Source organism: Schistocerca serialis, chromosome 1, assembly GCF_023864345.2.
Source record: "Schistocerca serialis cubense isolate TAMUIC-IGC-003099 chromosome 1, iqSchSeri2.2, whole genome shotgun sequence".
NCBI classification, from domain to species: domain Eukaryota; kingdom Metazoa; phylum Arthropoda; class Insecta; order Orthoptera; family Acrididae; genus Schistocerca; species Schistocerca serialis.
Genome location: NC_064638.1, coordinates 487,467,730 through 487,486,408, shown reverse-complemented (window position 1 = coordinate 487,486,408; position 18,679 = coordinate 487,467,730). Strand labels below are relative to the sequence as shown.

The 18,679-nt window shown below is 38.2% G+C and overlaps 1 protein-coding gene across 2 annotated transcripts in view; it reads right to left on the bottom strand.

Moving 5' to 3' along the window:
- Positions 1–2,994: 2,994 nt before the first annotated feature.
- The window catches only part of LOC126473806 (coatomer subunit gamma), a 107,942-nt gene continuing 92,257 nt past the window's right edge, over positions 2,995–18,679 (bottom strand). For both annotated transcript variants that reach the window (XM_050101109.1, XM_050101118.1), the window contains exons 15-16: positions 4,315–4,555; positions 2,995–3,274 (exon numbers count right to left, since the gene is read on the bottom strand). In XM_050101109.1, the coding sequence (XP_049957066.1) occupies positions 3,144–3,274; positions 4,315–4,555 (372 nt within the window). In that variant the 3' untranslated portion in view covers positions 2,995–3,143. The remainder of the gene's footprint in view (positions 3,275–4,314; positions 4,556–18,679) is intronic.

Genomic DNA, 18,679 nt, shown 5'->3' with positions numbered 1-18,679 from the left:
GTAATCGCGAAAGCGTTACGGAGATGATAAATAAACTCCAGTGGAAGACTCTGCAGGAGAGACGCTGAGTAGCTCGGTACGGGCTTTCGTTAAAGTTTCGAGAACATACCTTCACCGAAGAGTCAAGCAGTATATTGTTCCCTCCTACGTATATCTCGCGAAGAGACCATGAGGATAAAATCAGAGAGATTAGAGCCCACACAGAAGCATACCGAAAATCCTTCTTTCCACGAGCAATACGAGACTGGAATAGAAGGGAGAACCAATAGAGGTACTCAAGGGTACCCTCCGCCACATGCCGTCAGGTGACTTGCGGAGTATGGATGTAGATGTAGATGTAGAATTGGCAAGAAGGAAGCTTCACGATGCAACTTCACTAAAAGGTGAAATAAGTTGACAGGATACTCATTAGATGTCAAGTAACAGCTGATTTGGTAATGGGAAGATGTCATGGGAAGTTGTCCAGGTGTGTGTGTGTGTGTGTGTGTGTGTGTGTGTGTGTGTGTGGGAGAGAGGAGGGTTGCTTGCAGTAGTTATGCAGATATGAAAAGACTTGCACGGGACAAACTTAAAGACTAGTCTAGAGAGCTGTATCAAACCCATTTTCAGACTGAAGATTACAGTAACATCTATGTCACAGTAAATATTAGAACAAAATATTAAGTGTTAGAAAAATAAGGAACAACAAATCCATAGGCTCAACAGGGGCACTGTAACTGATGTTGCAGTGAAGTATTCATTTGCTTCTGTAGCTGACACAGATTATCACTTTTGCCAAAATCCTCGTGATTATACACCGAGGGTCACCATACTCAGTTTAAAGGGCCTAAATATCTCTGTTATCAGTCCACCATTTCACTGGAAATTCACATAATGCAAAATAAGAAAGAGAGAACTGTCAGGTCCAGAGTATGTAACTTTGTTGTCAAGATTGGAAATGTGCATAACAATAGTTTAAAATAGATAATTAGAAATGAGACAAAACTGAGGCAGCTAAAAACTACAATTGTTCACTGAAGTATATTCCATGAAGGGTCACCATAGTCAGTATGATTAGACTGAGGTGACAAAAGTCATGAGATGCCTCATAATATCACGTCAGACCACTTTTTGCCTGGCGTAGCACAGCAACTCTAAGTTGTTGGAAGTCCCTACAGAAATACTGAGCCATGCTGCATCTAAAGCCATCCATAAATACAAAAGTGTTGCACATGAAGGAGTTTTTGCATGAACTGACCTCTTAATTATATCCCATAAATGTTCTATAGGATTCATGTAAGATGATCTGTGTGGCCAAATCATTCACTCGAAATGTCCAGCATGTGCTTCAAATCATTCATGTACAACGGTGGCCTAGTGACGCATTGTCATCCATAAAATTCCACTGTCATTTGGGAATATGAAGTCCATTAATGGCTGCAAATAGCCGAACATAACCACGATCCAGTCTGTTCATGTAAACACAGCCCACACCATTAAGGAGCCACCAGCAATTTGCACAATACCTTTGTGGCAGCTTGCGTACATGGCTTCAAGGGGTCTGAGGCCACACTCTGACCCTACCATCAGCTCTTACCAAATGAAACTGTGATTCATCTGACCATGACAAAGTTTTCCGGTCATCTAGGGTCAAACCGATATGCTCATGAGCCCAGTAGAGTTACTGCAGCTGATGTCATGCAGTTAGCTAAGGCATTCGTGTCATCTGCTGCAACAGCCCATTAACACCAAATTCCACCACTCAGTCCTAACACACACATTTTTTGTACATCCCATGCTGATTTCCAACGTTATTTCACACAGTGTTGCTTCTCCGTTGACACTGACAAATGCCGCTGCTCTTGGTTGTTTAGTAAAGGCTACTGGCCACTGCATTGTCCATAGTGAGAAGTAATGCCTGAAATTTAGTGTTCACAGTACACTCTTGACCACTGTGGATGTTGCAATATTGAATTCCCAAACCATTTCCGAAATGGAATGTCCCATGCATCTAGCGCCAAATAACAGTCGGCATTCAGAGTCTGTTAATTCCCTTCGTGTGGCCGTAGTCACGTCTGAAACCTTTTTATGTGAATCACCCGAGTACAAATGACTGCTCTGCCAATGCACTGCCCTTTTATATCTTGTGTATGTAATACTGCCACCACCTTTATCGTGCATATCACTACCCCACGACTTGTCACTACAGTGTAAATCAGCATGAGAAAATGAAGACCACTCAGAGTAGAGAGCTAATTAGGCTAAAGCGCTGGATGAATAAAATACATACGTAAAGATTTTAAAATGCCTGACAATGCAGAGGCGGAGGGTAGCTTGAGGCAAACTGGGGCACATGGCGCTCCACATATACCCTTGACACCAAATGTTGAGGTGCATTATATTTTGTTATAAAATCTGGTTTCCCTCAGGAAACATGACTTTGTTAACTGCTATCCCAATGTCCCTAATTATCTGGGGTAGGGAGGCATGCAGGTTGATGGCTTTTGTCTCTCTTCAGCCAACAAGGCACACATTGTGAGAATATGGGCTACCATGGGATGGTTAGTGCAACTGCATTGAGACAGTTTTCTTTATGTAAAAGGAACTTGTGGTTAAGTCTGGTGTGGCAGATATGTAGCTGTCAGAATACAATGGCTTTTGAGAGGCTTGGACAGAAGTATACCATGCCTTGGTGGTTCCCTTAATTGTCCTCTACTTGTTGAGGATTGTGCTGACCTGCCATTCCATATCACGGGTTTCAAATTTTGATCCCACAGTTGCAATTTTAGGGCTGTTCTCAGCCTGTGCCCAGTACTCTGAGTTCAATTTTGACTCCTGTGGTGGCTTCTTTGGCTAATTGGTCAGCAAGTTCATTTCCTGGAACACCCGCATGGCTCAGTATCCAGATGAATGTCAAAACCCTTCTGGCATCTGTCATATGAAAAGCACGGAACCAACAGAGAAGGAAAATGTGAATGGATAATACACTCACAATGAATGAAAAATTTAATTTCTAAAAAAGTTAACTTTTATTTTCCATAGTGAATTGGAATATATCACAAATCACAGTAATGTTGGAAATATTGCCGCATAATATATGTAAATACTATGTATAAATATTTAATATACTATAAAATAACATACATACACACACAGCAACACTGTTATCCTACTAATGAAGTCACTAGTTCTGCTACATCTTCACTAGTCGATCTTACTGTCAGCTGCATTGTGACACCTTCAGCAAGTGCTAATTTCGCTCGGACCAGCATATCATGACCTCCGCGAAACACCCCTGTACAGGAAATAGAAAGGATTCAAGTTGGTTATATGAGTAAAAATACTACTGGTATGAAAACAAATGTATACATTCACTGGTACGTAAGGCTGAAGATGGAATCCAAGTTTCTTAATTCAACAGAGGGAATTCTTCAAGAATGGTGTCGCTTACACTTTTCTTTCTCACTGAAACTTGTCCTTTCTATATCAATCACATTAGCACTTAAAAAACTGCTTTTGATGCCAAATAATTCTAAATCTTCCACCTTCTTTTCAATGCCTTTCATCCCAATGACTTCGGGCCACTAGTTGATCTTATATAAAACAGAATCTTATTTAAAAAATACTGTGTTTTGGCAATAATTAAAACCAGCTTAAATTTTCTTGCATAGTTCTTTGGTTGCCATCTCACTTTATTTAAAAAGAAAATTTCTACTATGTTAAACACCCATTTCCTGAGTTCTTGTAATTCGAGACTCATAGCATTTCCATGATTGCAGACTCGAATTTAAAAATGCCAAAATTTTTTTGAAGAACTCTTCCTGCAAGCTTTTAGGTTTTATCACCTATTCTAAATCATAATTTCTGAAAGAATAATCTGATCTGTTGCTCTGCCATCCAAGATAGATTCTACCTCTTTATTCTTCAGTGGACTGTGGTTCTGGTTTTACTTTTTTTTATTATTAATTTTAGTCTAGTTTGATTTGCTTGCAAGTTGTTTAAGCCTCCACTGCAGCTTGCTGCTCTGTCCGCAGCTTTCTACAATTGATACGAAGCCAGGATAGATTTTTCTCATCTATCTTAAATGGGTTGTTGAATGAGATTCCTAAAATTAAATTACATATTGTTCTACCAGTTTTATCAAGAGCTGAAAGTTTAGGAAAAAAACTTACAAATACATTCTCTATTCGATTTCCTCAGCCACTCCCATTCTTATTTTGCTTTTGTTCCTGATATCTTCATGCCATAAATTTTCATATACAACATGCAAGAAATAATTATGCTAAACTCATAAAAATTAGAGATGTATGTGCTACTGTACACTACACACTTTACCTGCAAGAAACAATGTGTGTGCCGACTTTCCTTCAGGTACTCTGTCTGACCTCTCAGCTGGCTGCATGCCCAGGAAGTTGATAATGGATTTCACAGCCTCTTCCAGTGTATTCATGCTTGATAGTGCATAAATATCCTCCATTTCACAATATGCTTCTGCTGCTTCATCCCACGAAGCACCAAAATTTACTTTGCTAACCTTCTGGATTTGGTCACTGAGAGTTACTTCAACATCCTCCAACTGCAAACACAATTGCAAGAATGAGAATTGAGAAAATAAAATAACTCGGTTATTCTACTTATGAACAACAAATTTATTTAACAAGTTGCCCATTGGCAGTCAACGTTTTAGATTCCTGTCTTATTATGAAAAAGTGAATGGGTATTTCAATATTCAGGTTGTGGTCTTCAGTCGAGAGACTGGTTTGAAGCAGCTTTCCATGCTACTCTATCCTGTGCAAGCTTCTTCATCTCTGAGCAACTACTGCAACCTACTTAGTGTATTCGTCTCTTGGTCCCCCTATATGATGTTTACCTTCCATGCTTCCCTCCAATACTAAATCGATGATCCCTTGATGCCTCAGAATATGCCCTACCAGCTGATCCCTTCTTCTAGTCAAGTTGTGCCAGAAATCTCTCTCCTCTCCAATTCTATTCAATACCTCCTCCTAGTTATGTGATCTACCCCTCCACTCTTCAGCATTCTTCTGCAGCACCATATTTCGAAAGCTTCTATTATCTTCTTGTCTAAACTATTTATCGTCCATGTTTCACTTGCATACATAGCTACACTGCATACAAATACTTTCAGAAACAACTTCCTGACACTTAAATCTATAATCGATGTTAACAAATTTCTCTTCTTCAGAAATGCTTTCCCTGCCATTGCCAGTCTACATTTTATATCCTCTCTACTTCGACCATCATCAGTTATTTTGCTCCCCAAATAGCAAAACTCCTTTACTACTTTAAGTGTCTCATTTCCTAATCTAATTCCCTCAGCATCACCCGACTTAATTCGACTACATTCCATTATCCTCGTTTTGCTTTTGTTGATGTTCATCTTACACCCTCCTTTCAAGACACTGTCCATTCCGTTCAACTGCTCTTCCAGGTCCTTTGCTGTCTCTGGGAGAATTACAATGCCATTGGCAAACCTCAGTTTTCATTCCTTCTCCATGAATTTTAATTCATACTCCAAATTTTTCTTTTGTTTTCTTTACTGCTTGTTCAATATACAGATTGAATAACAGTGGGGATAGGCTACAACCCTGTCTCACTCCCTTCCCAGCCACTGCTTCCCTTTCATGTCCCTCGACTCTTTATAACTGCCATCTGGTTTCCGTACAAATTGTAAATAGCCTTTCAATCCCTGTATTTTATCCCTGCCACTTTCAGCATTTGAAAGAGAGTATTCCACTCAATGTTGTCAAAAGCTTTCTACAAGTGTACAAATGCTAGAAACATTGGTTTGCCTTTCCTTAATCTATTTTCTAAGGTAAGTTGTAGGGTGAGTATTGCCTAGCATGTTCCAAGATTTCTACGGAATCCAAACTGATATTCCCCAAGGTTGTCTTGTACCAGTTTTTCCATTTTTCTGTAAAGAATTCGTGTTAGTATTTTGCAGCCATGACTTCTTAAACTGATAGGTTGATAATTTTCACACCTGTCGACACCTGCTTTCTTTGGGATTGGAATTATTTATTCTTCTTGAAGCCTAAGGGTATTTGTATTTCAATGCAGTAAGTTAAATAACATAAATAAGACAATTTTATAATTCTCAACTTATATTACAAACTCAACAAATACCCAAAATATTATGGATTTTGTTTTAAAAGAAAAAACCACCAGAAATAATAAAAACTGGGAAAGGAAGATTAGATTTTGTCTCTCTTACCATGAAGTTATTAGTTAAAGGCTCAAAGTTTGACACGACGAAAGAGTAGCAAAATGGCTGTGACATCTTCAAGCAGCCATATTAGCTGTTGCCTTAATTCGCAGAAACTTTGGTAAACCTAGATTTATTGTCCAGACAGGGTTTGAACCCAGTTTCTCTTATGAAGCAGTCTAGTGGCTTAGTCATTATGCCACCAGCTCTACATCTGCATCTATTCTCCGCAAACCATCTGACTGTGTGGCAGAAGGTACTTCTGGCACCATTACAGAATCCCACCATTCCCTGTTCCATTCACAAATAGTGCGAGGGAAAATTGATTCGTGGTGAACCTGCACATTACCTGTAATTTCTCGAATTTTCTCATTGTTGTCATTTTAGGAGTTGTATGTAGGAGGAAGTAATTTTTGCTAGACTTTTCCCAGAAAAATACTCTTCCATAATTTCAAGAACAAACCTCTCCACGATGCCCAACATGTCCCTCGTAGCATCTGCCACTAGAGTTTGTCGAGTGTCTCCATAATGTTTCCATGCCAACTAACAGATGAAGCAATGACAAATGCTGCTCTTCATTGGATCTTGTCTCAGTCTTCGATCAAACCTTATTACTAGTATTAGTAATTTATTTGTCTAAGGAGGATTCTACAATCCCTTTCCACCTTCAATTTACATATAATACAATTTGTCAAGGTAATATAAAGAAGAACATATGTCACATAAGTAGACATATAAATATAGTTATAATAGAGGGAAACATTCCACGTAGGAAATATATATCTAAAAACAAAGATGATTTGACTTACCAAATGAAAGTGCTGGCAGGTCGACAGACACACAAACAACCACAAACATACACACAAAATTCAAGCTTTCGCAACAAACTGTTGCCTCATCAGGAAACAGGGAAGGAGAGGGAAAGACGAAAGGAAGTGGGTTTTAAGGGAGAGGGTAAGGAGTCATTCCAATCCCGGGAGTGGAAAGACTTACCTTAGGGGGAAAAAAGGACGGGTATACACTCGCACACACACATATCCATCCACACATATACAGACACAAGCAGACATATTTGTGTGTCTTTAAATATGTCTGCTTGTGTCTGTATATGTGTGGATGGATGTGTGTGTGTGTGTGTGTGTGTGTGTGTGTGTGTGTGTGTGTGTGTGTGTGTGCGCGCGCGCGAGTGTATACCCGTCCTTTTTTCCCCCTAAGGTAAGTCTTTCCGCTCCCGGGATTGGAATGACTCCTTACCCTCTCCCTTAAAACCCACGTCCTTTCGTCTTTCCCTCTCCTTCCCTCTTTCCTGATGAGGCAACAGTTTGTTGTGAAAGCTTGAATTTTGTGTGTATGTTTGTGGTTGTTTGTGTGTCTGTCGACCTGCCAGCACTTTCATTTGGTAAGTCAAATCATCTTTGTTTTTAGACATATAAATATATATACACATGTTAATAACTTGAATGCTCAGTATTAATATTCCACAATAATATTTATTTAATAATTTATTATGAACCAGCTTTCAGCTTCTTAGTAATCAGATAGCCCACACAACTCCAGCGATAATTCATAACTTTACAATGATGTGCAAAATTTTATAGCTATATCAATACAAAACACAAGCGCAATGTAATACCTAAAGAGGCTCTGAACAAATAAATCTGATATTACAATAAATTCAAATGTTAAAGCTGTATGAATGTACAAACCAAATATGTTGTACAGGTGAATAATGGAACAGGCTACAAGTCATATGGACAACTTGTCAATGTGATGAACAGGCCAAAAAAGGAGGAGGAGGAGGAGGAGGAGAAAGAAGTCTATATAATGTGGGTGCAGAACAGTTACAACAAGCCTATTATCCAATGGTGAGAGAAACAATAATTGTCTGCTGATACCTTAGTAAGGTTGAGTAATGCGAACCGCATTCGGTCATTAAGGGCCAGGTCAGGATTCTTTGATTGGTGTTTATTAATGACCAGAGTGTCAAATGTTAGTTTTCTGCCATTAGTTCCACTATCGAAAACATGTTTCACATCATATGAATGACATTCATTCAGAGCATATTCAGCAAAGGTCTAATCTTTCTTTTTCAGTCCCCAGCACCTTTCATAATCAGTCAATCTAGTAGTTATAGTGCTACCTGACTGACCTACATATAACTTGCCACACAGGTTGCAGGAAATCCTATAAATTCCAAAGGTGGAATCTTACCCTTACAGTTGAACAGAAAGTGGACAACAGTATTCCTAGAACCAAAAGCTGGAGTATATTCCCTTCCACCTTTGCTAAACATGCTATGAAAGAATGTCATTCATTTGATTTGGAATGTGATGTTCTCCGTAGTGGAACTGAAGGCAGAAAACTAACATAATTCAAAAGTCTGGCCATTAATAAACATCAATCAAAGAACACTGACCTGGTCCTTAACGACTAAATACTGTTCTATTACCTACCCTTACCAAAGTAACAGCAGACAGTTATTTCCCTCACCACTAGATAATAAGCTTGTTTTAGTTGTTCCACATCAACATTACACAGAATTCTCCCCCACCCCCACTCCTTCCCCTTTTTCAGCTTGTTGTTGTTGTTGTTGTGGTCTTCAGTCCTGAGACTGGTTTGATGCAGCTCTCCATGCTATCCTATCCTGTGCAAGTTTCTTCATCTCCCAGTACCTACTGCAACCTACATCCTTCTGAATCTCCTTAGTGTATTCATCTCTTGGTCTCCCTCTACGATTTTTACCCTCCATGCTGCCCTCCAATGCTAAATTTGTGATCCCTTGATGCCTCAGAACATGTCCTACCAACAGGTCCCTTCTTCTCGTCAAGTTGTGCCACAAACTCCTCTTCTCCCCAATTCTATTCAATACCTCCTCATTAGTTATGTGATCTACCCATCTAATCTTCAGCATTCTTCTGTAGCACCACATTTCGAAAGCTTCTATTCTCCTCCTGTCCGAACTATTTATCGTCCATGTTTCACTTCCATACATGGCTACACTCCATACAAATACTTTCAGAAACGACTTCCTGACACTGAAATTTATACTCGATGTTAACAAATTTCTCTTCTTCAGAAACGCTTTCCTTGCCATTGCCAGTCTACATTTTATATCTTCTCTACTTCGACCATCACTAGTTATTTTGCTCCCCAAATAGCAAAAATCCTTTACTACTTTAAGTGTCTCATTTCCTAATCCAATTCCCTCAGCATCACCCGACTTAATTCGACAACATTCCATTATCCTCGTTTTGCTTTTGTTGATGTTCATCTTATATCCTCCTTTCAAGACCCTGTCCATTCCGTTCAACTGTTCTTCCAAGTTCTTTGCTGTCTCTGACAGAATTACAATGTCATTGGCAAACCTCAGTTTTCATTCCTTCTCCATGAATTTTAATTCATACTCCAAATTTTTCTTTTGTTTCCTTTACTGCTTGCTCAATATACAGATTGAATAACATCGGGGATAGGCTACAATCCTGTCTCACTCCCTTCCCAACCACTGCTTCCCTTTCATGCCCCTCGACTCTTATAACTGCCATCTGGTTTCTGTACAAATTGTAAATAGCCTTTCGTTCCCTGTATTTTACCCCTGCCACCTTTAGAATTTGGAAGAGAGTATTCCAGTCAACATTGTCAAAAGCTTTCTCTAAGTCTACAAATGCTAGAAACGTAGGTTTGCCTTTCCTTAATCTTTCTTCTAAGATAAGTCGTAAGGTCAGTATTGCCTCACGTGTTCTAACATTTCTACGGAATCCAAACTGATCTTCCCCGATATCGCCTTCTACCAGTTTTTCCATTCGTCTGTAAAGAATTCGCGTTAGTATTTTGCAGCTGCGACTTATTAAACTGATAGTTCGGTAATTTTCACATCTGTCAACACCTGCTTTCTTTTGGATTGGAATTATTATATTCTTCTTGAAGTCTGAGGGAATTTCACCTGTTTCATACATCTTGCTCACCAGATGGTAGAGTTTTGTCAGGACTGGCTCTCCCAAGGCCGTCAGTAGTTCTAATGGAATGTTGTCTACTCCCAGGGCCTTGTTTTGACTCAGGTCTTTCAGTGCTCTGTCAAACTCTTCACGCAGTATCGTATCTCCCATTTCATCTTCATCTACATCCTCTTCCATTTCCATAATATTGTCCTCAAGTATATCGCCCTTGTATAGACCCTCTATATACTCCTTCCACCTTTCTGCTTTCCCTTCTTTGGTTAGAACTGGGTTTCCATCTGAGCTCTTGATATTCATACAAGTGGTTCTCTTTTCTCCACAGGTCTCTTTAATTTTCCTGTAGGCAGTATCTATCTTACCCCTTGTGAGATAAGCCTCTACATCCTTACATTTGTCCTCTAGCCATCCCTGCTTAGCCATTTTGCACTTCCTGTCAATCTCATTTTTGAGACGTTTGTATTCCTTTTTGCCTGCTTCATTTACTACATTTTTATATTTTCTCCTTTCATCAATTAAATTCAATATTTCATCTGTTACATAAGGATTTCTACTAACCCTCGTCTTTTTACCTACTTGATCCACTGCTGCCTTCACTATTTCATTCCTCAAAGCTACCCATTCTTCTTCTACTGTATTTCTTTCCCCCATTCCTGTCAATTGTTCCCTTATGCTCTCCCTGAAACTCTGTACACCCTCTGGTTCTTTCAGTTTATCCAGGTCCCATCTCCTTAAATCCCCACCTTTTTGCAGTTTCTTCAATTTTAATCTGCAGTTCATAACCAATAGATTGTGGTCAGAGTCTACATCTGCCCCTGGAAATGTCTTACAATTTAAAACCGGGTTCCTAAATCTCTGTCTTACCATTATATAATCTATCTGATACCTTTTAGTATCTCCAGGATTCTTTCATGTAAACAACCTTCTTTTATTCAACACATTAACCAATCTGTCGATGTGACATAGTAGCCTGCACCATTACTCTCACTTGTACAACATATGTGGCTTATCTATTGATATGGTTTTAATATTTGAATATAGTATAAGATTTATTTGTTCAGAGTCTGTTTAGGTATGATATACTTATTTTTTTGTATTGATATAGTCATAAATGTCACATATCTTTGTACAGCTATATGTCACTGAATTTGTGTGGACTTATTTAGTATTAAGTTATCTTACAATGGCCTAAGAAGCCAAAAGCCAGTTCATAACCACCTATTAAATAGATATTATTGTGGAACATTAATAATGTGTATTCAAGTTGTTAATATGTGTATATTCCTTCAAGAAATGACAGAATATTTCACAAATATATATACATGTGTTTATATAGGAGAGGGCAGGTGGTCAACCATGAACTTGTTAAAGGAAATGTTTCAATATTTGCCTGAATTGATTTGGGGAAGCCACATAAAACCTAAACCAGGCTGATCAGACAGAGAATGTTTAAACATTAGAATGTAACCCTTTTGAAATGTAGTGCCACAATATTCTAGCCCTGTTTTTCTGCTTCAAAAAATTTGAAGTTTTACAAGAGTAACATGATAGTTTATATTGCTGAAAAAACTGCCAATATTTCTAAAAAACTGCCAATATTTCTAAAAAACTGCCAATATTTCTAAAAAACTGCCAATATTTCTAAAAAACTGCCAATATTTCTAAAAAAAACCGCCAATATTTCTAAAAAACCGCCAATATTTCTAAAAACCACAAAAATTGGCAAAAAATAACCTTGAATTTAATAAAAAATAAAATCAAATTTGGCAATAAACCATGACAGCAGCAAAAAATAAAACTGAATTTTATTGAAAAATCCACTGAATTTGGTGAAGAGCACTGAAACTGGCAAAAAATAAACTGGATTCATTGAAAAATATCAAATTTGATAAAAACAACACAACTGGCAAAAAAAAAAAAAAAAAACAGTACAGGCATTGGAGAAAATAACACCAAAATAGGAAAAAAATAACATGGAAAAGTAGAAAAAAAGTAACACTGAAATAGGGAAAAAATAAACCAGATTAAGAAAAAAAATTATCGAGTTTATCAGAATATGTAGCAACATTGGAAAAAACTAACACCAAATTTGGCAAAATCATCATATTTGCAAAAAATTATACTGAATTTGGCAAAAAATAACACCAAATTTGGCCATAAAATAAATGATTTTTTCCTGTCTCTACCGGTTCACCACTGTCCAAAAAATGGACTGCTGGAACACGCACCACATTAAAAACACGGCTGCAGTACACCTGCTTGACACCCGCCCTAATATACAGAAGAACAGCCCCATTGCCTGCTGCATATCTTAATGTCGATAGCAAGTTTCACATTTGACCCATTAAGGCTTGTTGAGACTGCATCATGCTTTACTAGCTAAAGCAAATGTGGTAGAGTATGTCGAACAATGTCATGCTACACCTTATGTGTATTCACATGAACATCTGTGGGCCCAAGTGCAGAAAAAAAGGCAATTTGTGCACTGTAAAAGAGGGAAAAAATGGTGAAACATCAAGGTCAATATCTACATCTACATGGATACTCTGCAAATCACATTTAAATGCCTGGCAGAGTGTTTATCGAACCACCTTCACAATAATTCTCTATTATTCCAATCTCGTAAAGTCGCGGAAAAAATGAACACCTTTATCCTTCTGTGCGAGCTCTGATTTCCCTTTTTTATTATGTTAATCATTTCTCCCTTTATATGTCAACATCAACAAAATATGTTAGCATTCGAAGGAGAAAGTTGGTGATTGAAATTTCATGAGACATTCCGCCACGATGACAAACACATTTGTTTTAATGACTTCCAACCCAAATACTGTATCACTTCAGTGACACTCTCTCTCCTATTTCATGACAATACAAAACATGCTGCCCTTCTCTGAACTTTCTTGATGTACTCTGTCAATTCCATCTGCTAAGGATCCCACACCGTGCAACAGTATTCTAAAAGAGGACGGACAAGCATAGCGTAGGCAGTTTCTCTAGCTGGTCTGCTACATTTTCTAAGTGTGCTGCCAATAAAATTCAGTCTTTGGTTAACCTTCCCCACAACATTTTCTATGTGTTCGTTCCTATTTAAGTTGTTCACAATTGTAATTCCTAAGCATTTAGTTGAATTTAAGGTCTTTAGATTTGACTCATTTATTGTGTAACTGAAGTTTAACAGATTCCTTCATGCATTCATATGGATGACTTCACACTTTTTGTTATTTTGGGTCAATTGCCAAATTTTGCGCCATACAGATTTCTTTTCTAAATCATTTTGCAATTTGTTTTGATCTTCTTATGACTTTACTAGTCGATAAATGACAGTGTCATTTGCAAACAACCTATGACAGCTGTTCAGATTGACTCCCAAGTCATTTATATAGATAAGGAACAGCAAAGATCCTTTAACACTATCTTGGGGAACGCCAGATTAAGGTGTTTGGACCTTCTTAAAATAAACAGTTCTTTAACACTGTGACATCTAGCAATAGAGTTATGAGTTCTGTAGTCCAGTTGCCATGGCCACACAATACCATACCAAAAAAGGGAGACAGGGACTATTTTGGTACAGACCTAGGATATTAAGAGTTGCTCAAACTAACCACTATTAATAATATGAAATGAGGTAGTTAGGATATACTGCTGAAATATGGTTACCTTTAAGGTGTAACAGTAATCTAGCTTTATAAAGTACTGAATGGAGAACTTCCTGTCAAATTTATTTCTTGGGGAACAACACATTATCAAACTCAGCTAATCAACTATAACAAAAATAGCACTTTCTGAGTCTTGCCCCCTCTTGTATTAATTTCTGGGGGCACTCATGCAGTCAGTGATCACTAAGCTACAACCCCATGTCAGCTCAATGTTCAGTCAATAGCACAAAAACATTCTGTGCTGCACTACCCTGATATACAGTCACCCATACTGAACAGCTACTGAGTATGGACACTGCAATATTGCCACTTGTTCGTGTAATTTCAACCCACTATAGTCTCTGTGAGTTTACTGATGTGTATTATTACAGTGTGAAGTTTGATATAAAAGCTGATCCTCTTCAAAAAGGACAGTGAAAAGAAATGTGCATAAACTCGGAAATCAACTTCAATGGTGTTGTGTAAAGTTACTTAAAGTCAACTTATGAGTCATCCATTCAGCTGGGTCAGTAAATTTGCAACTGGAGATTCGTGACACCCGAAACAGAGAAATGGCAGTTTTGATTAATGAAGAGTGACTAAACTGGAAACAGATTTTGAAATAGATGATTCAGAGTTTACTGATGAAGACCGTGCAGTTGAAGACAACAAACTGAGTAATGTTAGTGGTGAATGGCTGAGGATTGTATTTACTGGCCAGGACAAACAAAGTTTTAATAGTGGGTATCTAACAAAAAGAATATTTTGGAAATACAAAATTTATTTCACATATATTTGTTGAGGAAATAATTTGATTGAAACCAAGGGAATTTCTGTACAGCTTTTAGATGACAACTGCATCTACACCAGGCAAATTAGTAAGAAAATCAGCAAATGGAGTACAATGATAAGAAACAGAAAAGTTCCCCTTTGTAGGAGGGGTGCGTCCCCCTTTTTCCCGTCCAGAGGTAGATTTGTACCATATTTTTAATTTACATGCAAAAAGGCTCATTTTTCAAACAGAGCTCTGATTAGTAAATATATTCCTTGCAAAATTGTACACGAAAAAGATCTTGTGAATCTTTTCATTTATACAAATGATATTTGAGGTATAAGAAGTGGTACAGAATTCTATAAACGTGATGGTTTGCACTTTTCGTTTATAAGCAAAGTATTTAAATAAAAAGCGTAAATAAGTGTATATTTTGTAGCCTTTATATTCTACTTTATGATTTTTTTTTTGCGACCAGTGTTGTTGAAATCAGGAGTATGTGCCAACAATGAAAACATCAAGTTCCCCTTCCCATTCACTCAGTGATCCCCTACCACTACTGTCAATGCCATTTCTTCCTACCCACTGTCCAGTTCCATTGAGTTAATGTTGTGAACTGTCAAAGTAGTGTCAGAGAGTTGTTTCTGTGGTAGTATTCGTCAGTTTGTGGTTTTATGAAGTGCTTCTCCTTAGTCTCATTTCTTTTGTCTGGACTGAGGAAGCAATACTGCTGGACCCTAGTATCTGTTTTATTTGTGGTAAATCTGTTTCAGAAGAAGAGACATCAATAGTGACGAAGGGCTTGGAAACTCTGATACACGTCAGCAAGAAATGGAAGGATGGGCTCATAATCCTCTACAGAACGCTGGACTGACTGAAGTGCATCACGTATGTCGACCTGAATTAGTAGTATAAGGAAACTAACCAACCAGAATGTTGCACAAGCAGATGATAAAAGTTCGAGAACCTCTTACTCTTATTCATTCAGTTTCAAAAAGACTGTTTCATACACGCTGAAACATGTGGCACAGAAGCGGAAACAAAAAAAACCACTCCACAAACGCTGTGGAGTGTTTGATGTTTGCTCTTTAACTGTGAAATATATGTTGCTTGAGAAAGCAGAGAAATACGATGCTTATTTTGGTAGAAAGGTTGCTGAATGCATCAAGAGTGTTATGTATTTAGTAGCTGCAAAAGCCCATTATCATCAAGATTGCTATGCTAAATTAATGTCGAACCCATCCTCTGTCTGAAAAAAAGGCCACCCTCAAGATACCAAGTTTGATGCTGCTTTTCAAGAATTATATAAATTTAGATAGTTCAGAGGAATGTCAAATTTTACTGTTCCATTTTTGGCAGAAAGTTAATGAATGTCTCCCAGAAGGAGAGACAATGACTATAAAAACTCTGAAAAATAAACTGACTGAACACTTCGGTGATGGGGTCTTGTTTGCCACAATGCCAAAAAATCCCCTAGTTGTATGTTTTCGTGTTAGGGGCCACAAACTATTGAATCAATGGTACAATGAACTACGTGTTAGTGAAAAAGATGGGAGAAAGAGAATAGCAGAAGCAGCAGCAGCAGCAGCTATCATCCGTGAAGATGTAAGAATGACTCCTTACAGTATTGCTGATTATCCAGATATCAATGACTTGACAGAGAATGCTGAAGTTATGGCTGCTGAAACTTTACATGAATTTGTGAAGGGTGTGGTTTTGTCAAAGCAGAAAGGTAGTAAACAGTTCCCTTTAAAAAAATGTACAGCTATATCCCATGCGATTGTGTCAGCTACCAGCACTTTTTCATTTACCTCCCCACTGCAACCTGGTGTATCTCAAATATGGGTTTGTGCTTTTCATATAGCACTATGACTTTATTTGAGGCTTCTGCCTTTCAGTTCTGGAAACCAAATTTTCCAAATGATTTGTTCACACAGTTCGTTTTTGATACTGCTGACTTCAATATAGCAACAATGATAGGCAAAGGTACATTCCATGCTATGGATGGAATCAAAGGTGTGACTCCAGGGAGAGCAACGGAACATCAGAAAGTAACTAAACACTCTGTCATGCGGAGCTTGACTGAAACACGAGGCGCCAAAAAAATTAATCTGCTAACATTCTGAAGGCAGAATAGAATTGGAATTAAAGAAATTGATCTGCAAAATGTCTACTCAGAACAATCATTCACAAAAGCAACAGTGCCTACAAAGCACGATTTTACTTTGACGATGGGAAAGTTTTTATGGCTTTCTATTTCTGCATGGCTATGTTTTATGGAGAGAATCACAACTGGAGAACCTTATACATAATCAAATTCATCAACAACCTCCCCACAGATTATAGCACTATTTTAACTGCAGGCTGGCGCAGTGGTTAGCACACTGGACTCGCATTCGGGAGGACGATGGTTCAAATCTGTCTCCGGCCATACTGATTTAGGTTTTCCGCGATTTCCCTAAATCGTTTCACGCAAATGCCGGGATGGTTCCTTTGAAAGGGCATGGCCTATTTCCTTCCCAATACTTGCCCCATCTCAGCTTGTGCTCCTTCTCTAATGATCTTATTGTTGATGGGACATTAAACACTTATCTCCTCCTCCTCCTCCTCAATTGCCATCATGGAGAATAAGACCACAAAGCAAACATGTATTGTGACGTCTGATCAACCACTGTACATGAAAGCTAAAGATATAGTTGCAGTGGAGGCTAATGGAGGGAATGAGCTGTTCACTAGCGTACTTATTAGATTAGGAGGCTTTCACTTGATAATATTTTTCCTGGGAGCAATAGGATTCTTAATTAGAGACAGTGGACTCTCTCAACTTTTGGAGACTGTATATGCTGCAGCTTCTGTTCCCCATATACTTTCTGGTCATATACACAAGGGCAATTCAAGCTTACTCTGCAGTAATGTGTGCTCTTTCCACCATAATACTGAAGGAAATGGCAGTCATTGAGGAGGAGAAGCAACATATTGAAGACTGTATTTCTGAAAGAGTGGAAATGGCGCATCTTTCAGCGATTTGGAAACAGATCAAGTGATTGAAAAGTTGAAAAATAAATTTGCCAACACAATGGATTATATTAGGCAAAGAGGGAAAACTTCCCAACTGTGGATACAATACATTCAGCTTGTCATCTTGGCATTGCATTTCATCCAAGCAGAGCATATGGGGAATTGGGAGCTCCATACTTTCTTTATGCTAAGGTGTGTCATTTGCACCTCCAGGAGATGGAAAAATTGAAAGAAACTATGAAACCCATGAAGTTCCATAAATTCTCCAAGGACAGTTTCTTCATGGTTCGAAACTCTGATAAGTACTGGTGTGGAGTATGGACTGACATGACGATAGAACAAACGCTTATGAAAAACCTGAAGAGTGTTGGAGGTGTTTCACACCGAAGAGATTTCAGCGAGTGTGTGTTGAACCAATAGATTTGCAGTATACCAATAGCCAATCACTAATGTGAAGCTATGTAACAGTTCTGCAATTTACATTCGGTTACGAGTGATCAGAGTGTTGAACTGAGGAGTGGGAGAATTCACAGAAGATTTCAACTGTGGTTGCAACAACACACTCCATTTGCTTATAAGGAGCAATTGTATTCATTAGCATCTGAATTGGTAGCTTCTCTGGAAGTAAACTGCAACAAAGGTGTGTGTGTGTTGGTGAAGAAGCTCTTTGAAGAATAGTTACTGTATCATCAAAATTTGGTTCTCTGAAGCTTAAGCGATGCAGCATGGTTAGGACAACACGTGTGTCAATTGTTACGATTAAAAACAAATATAACTGAAGTAGATACAAATCAAGTTATTTTAGAGAATACTGTGCATGTTTCATTCACCTGATGATTTAAAGGATTGCTTCACATACGAATTGTCGAGTGTACCAATGTCTCTGTTGGACTGATGAGGAAAACAAAAAGTCATCATTGTGCAATCTTTTTGATCAAGTACCTAAAAGGAATATTGACAATAATGAATTGAAGTTCTTTGCTATAGATGCAGGGTTTCTTATCCTCCACATCGTGTGGCCCGAGAATGGAACTTTTGGTGACATTTATAAAACCTTAACAGTCCATATTCAGAGACATTATAAAGATGCTGCTGCTGTTGT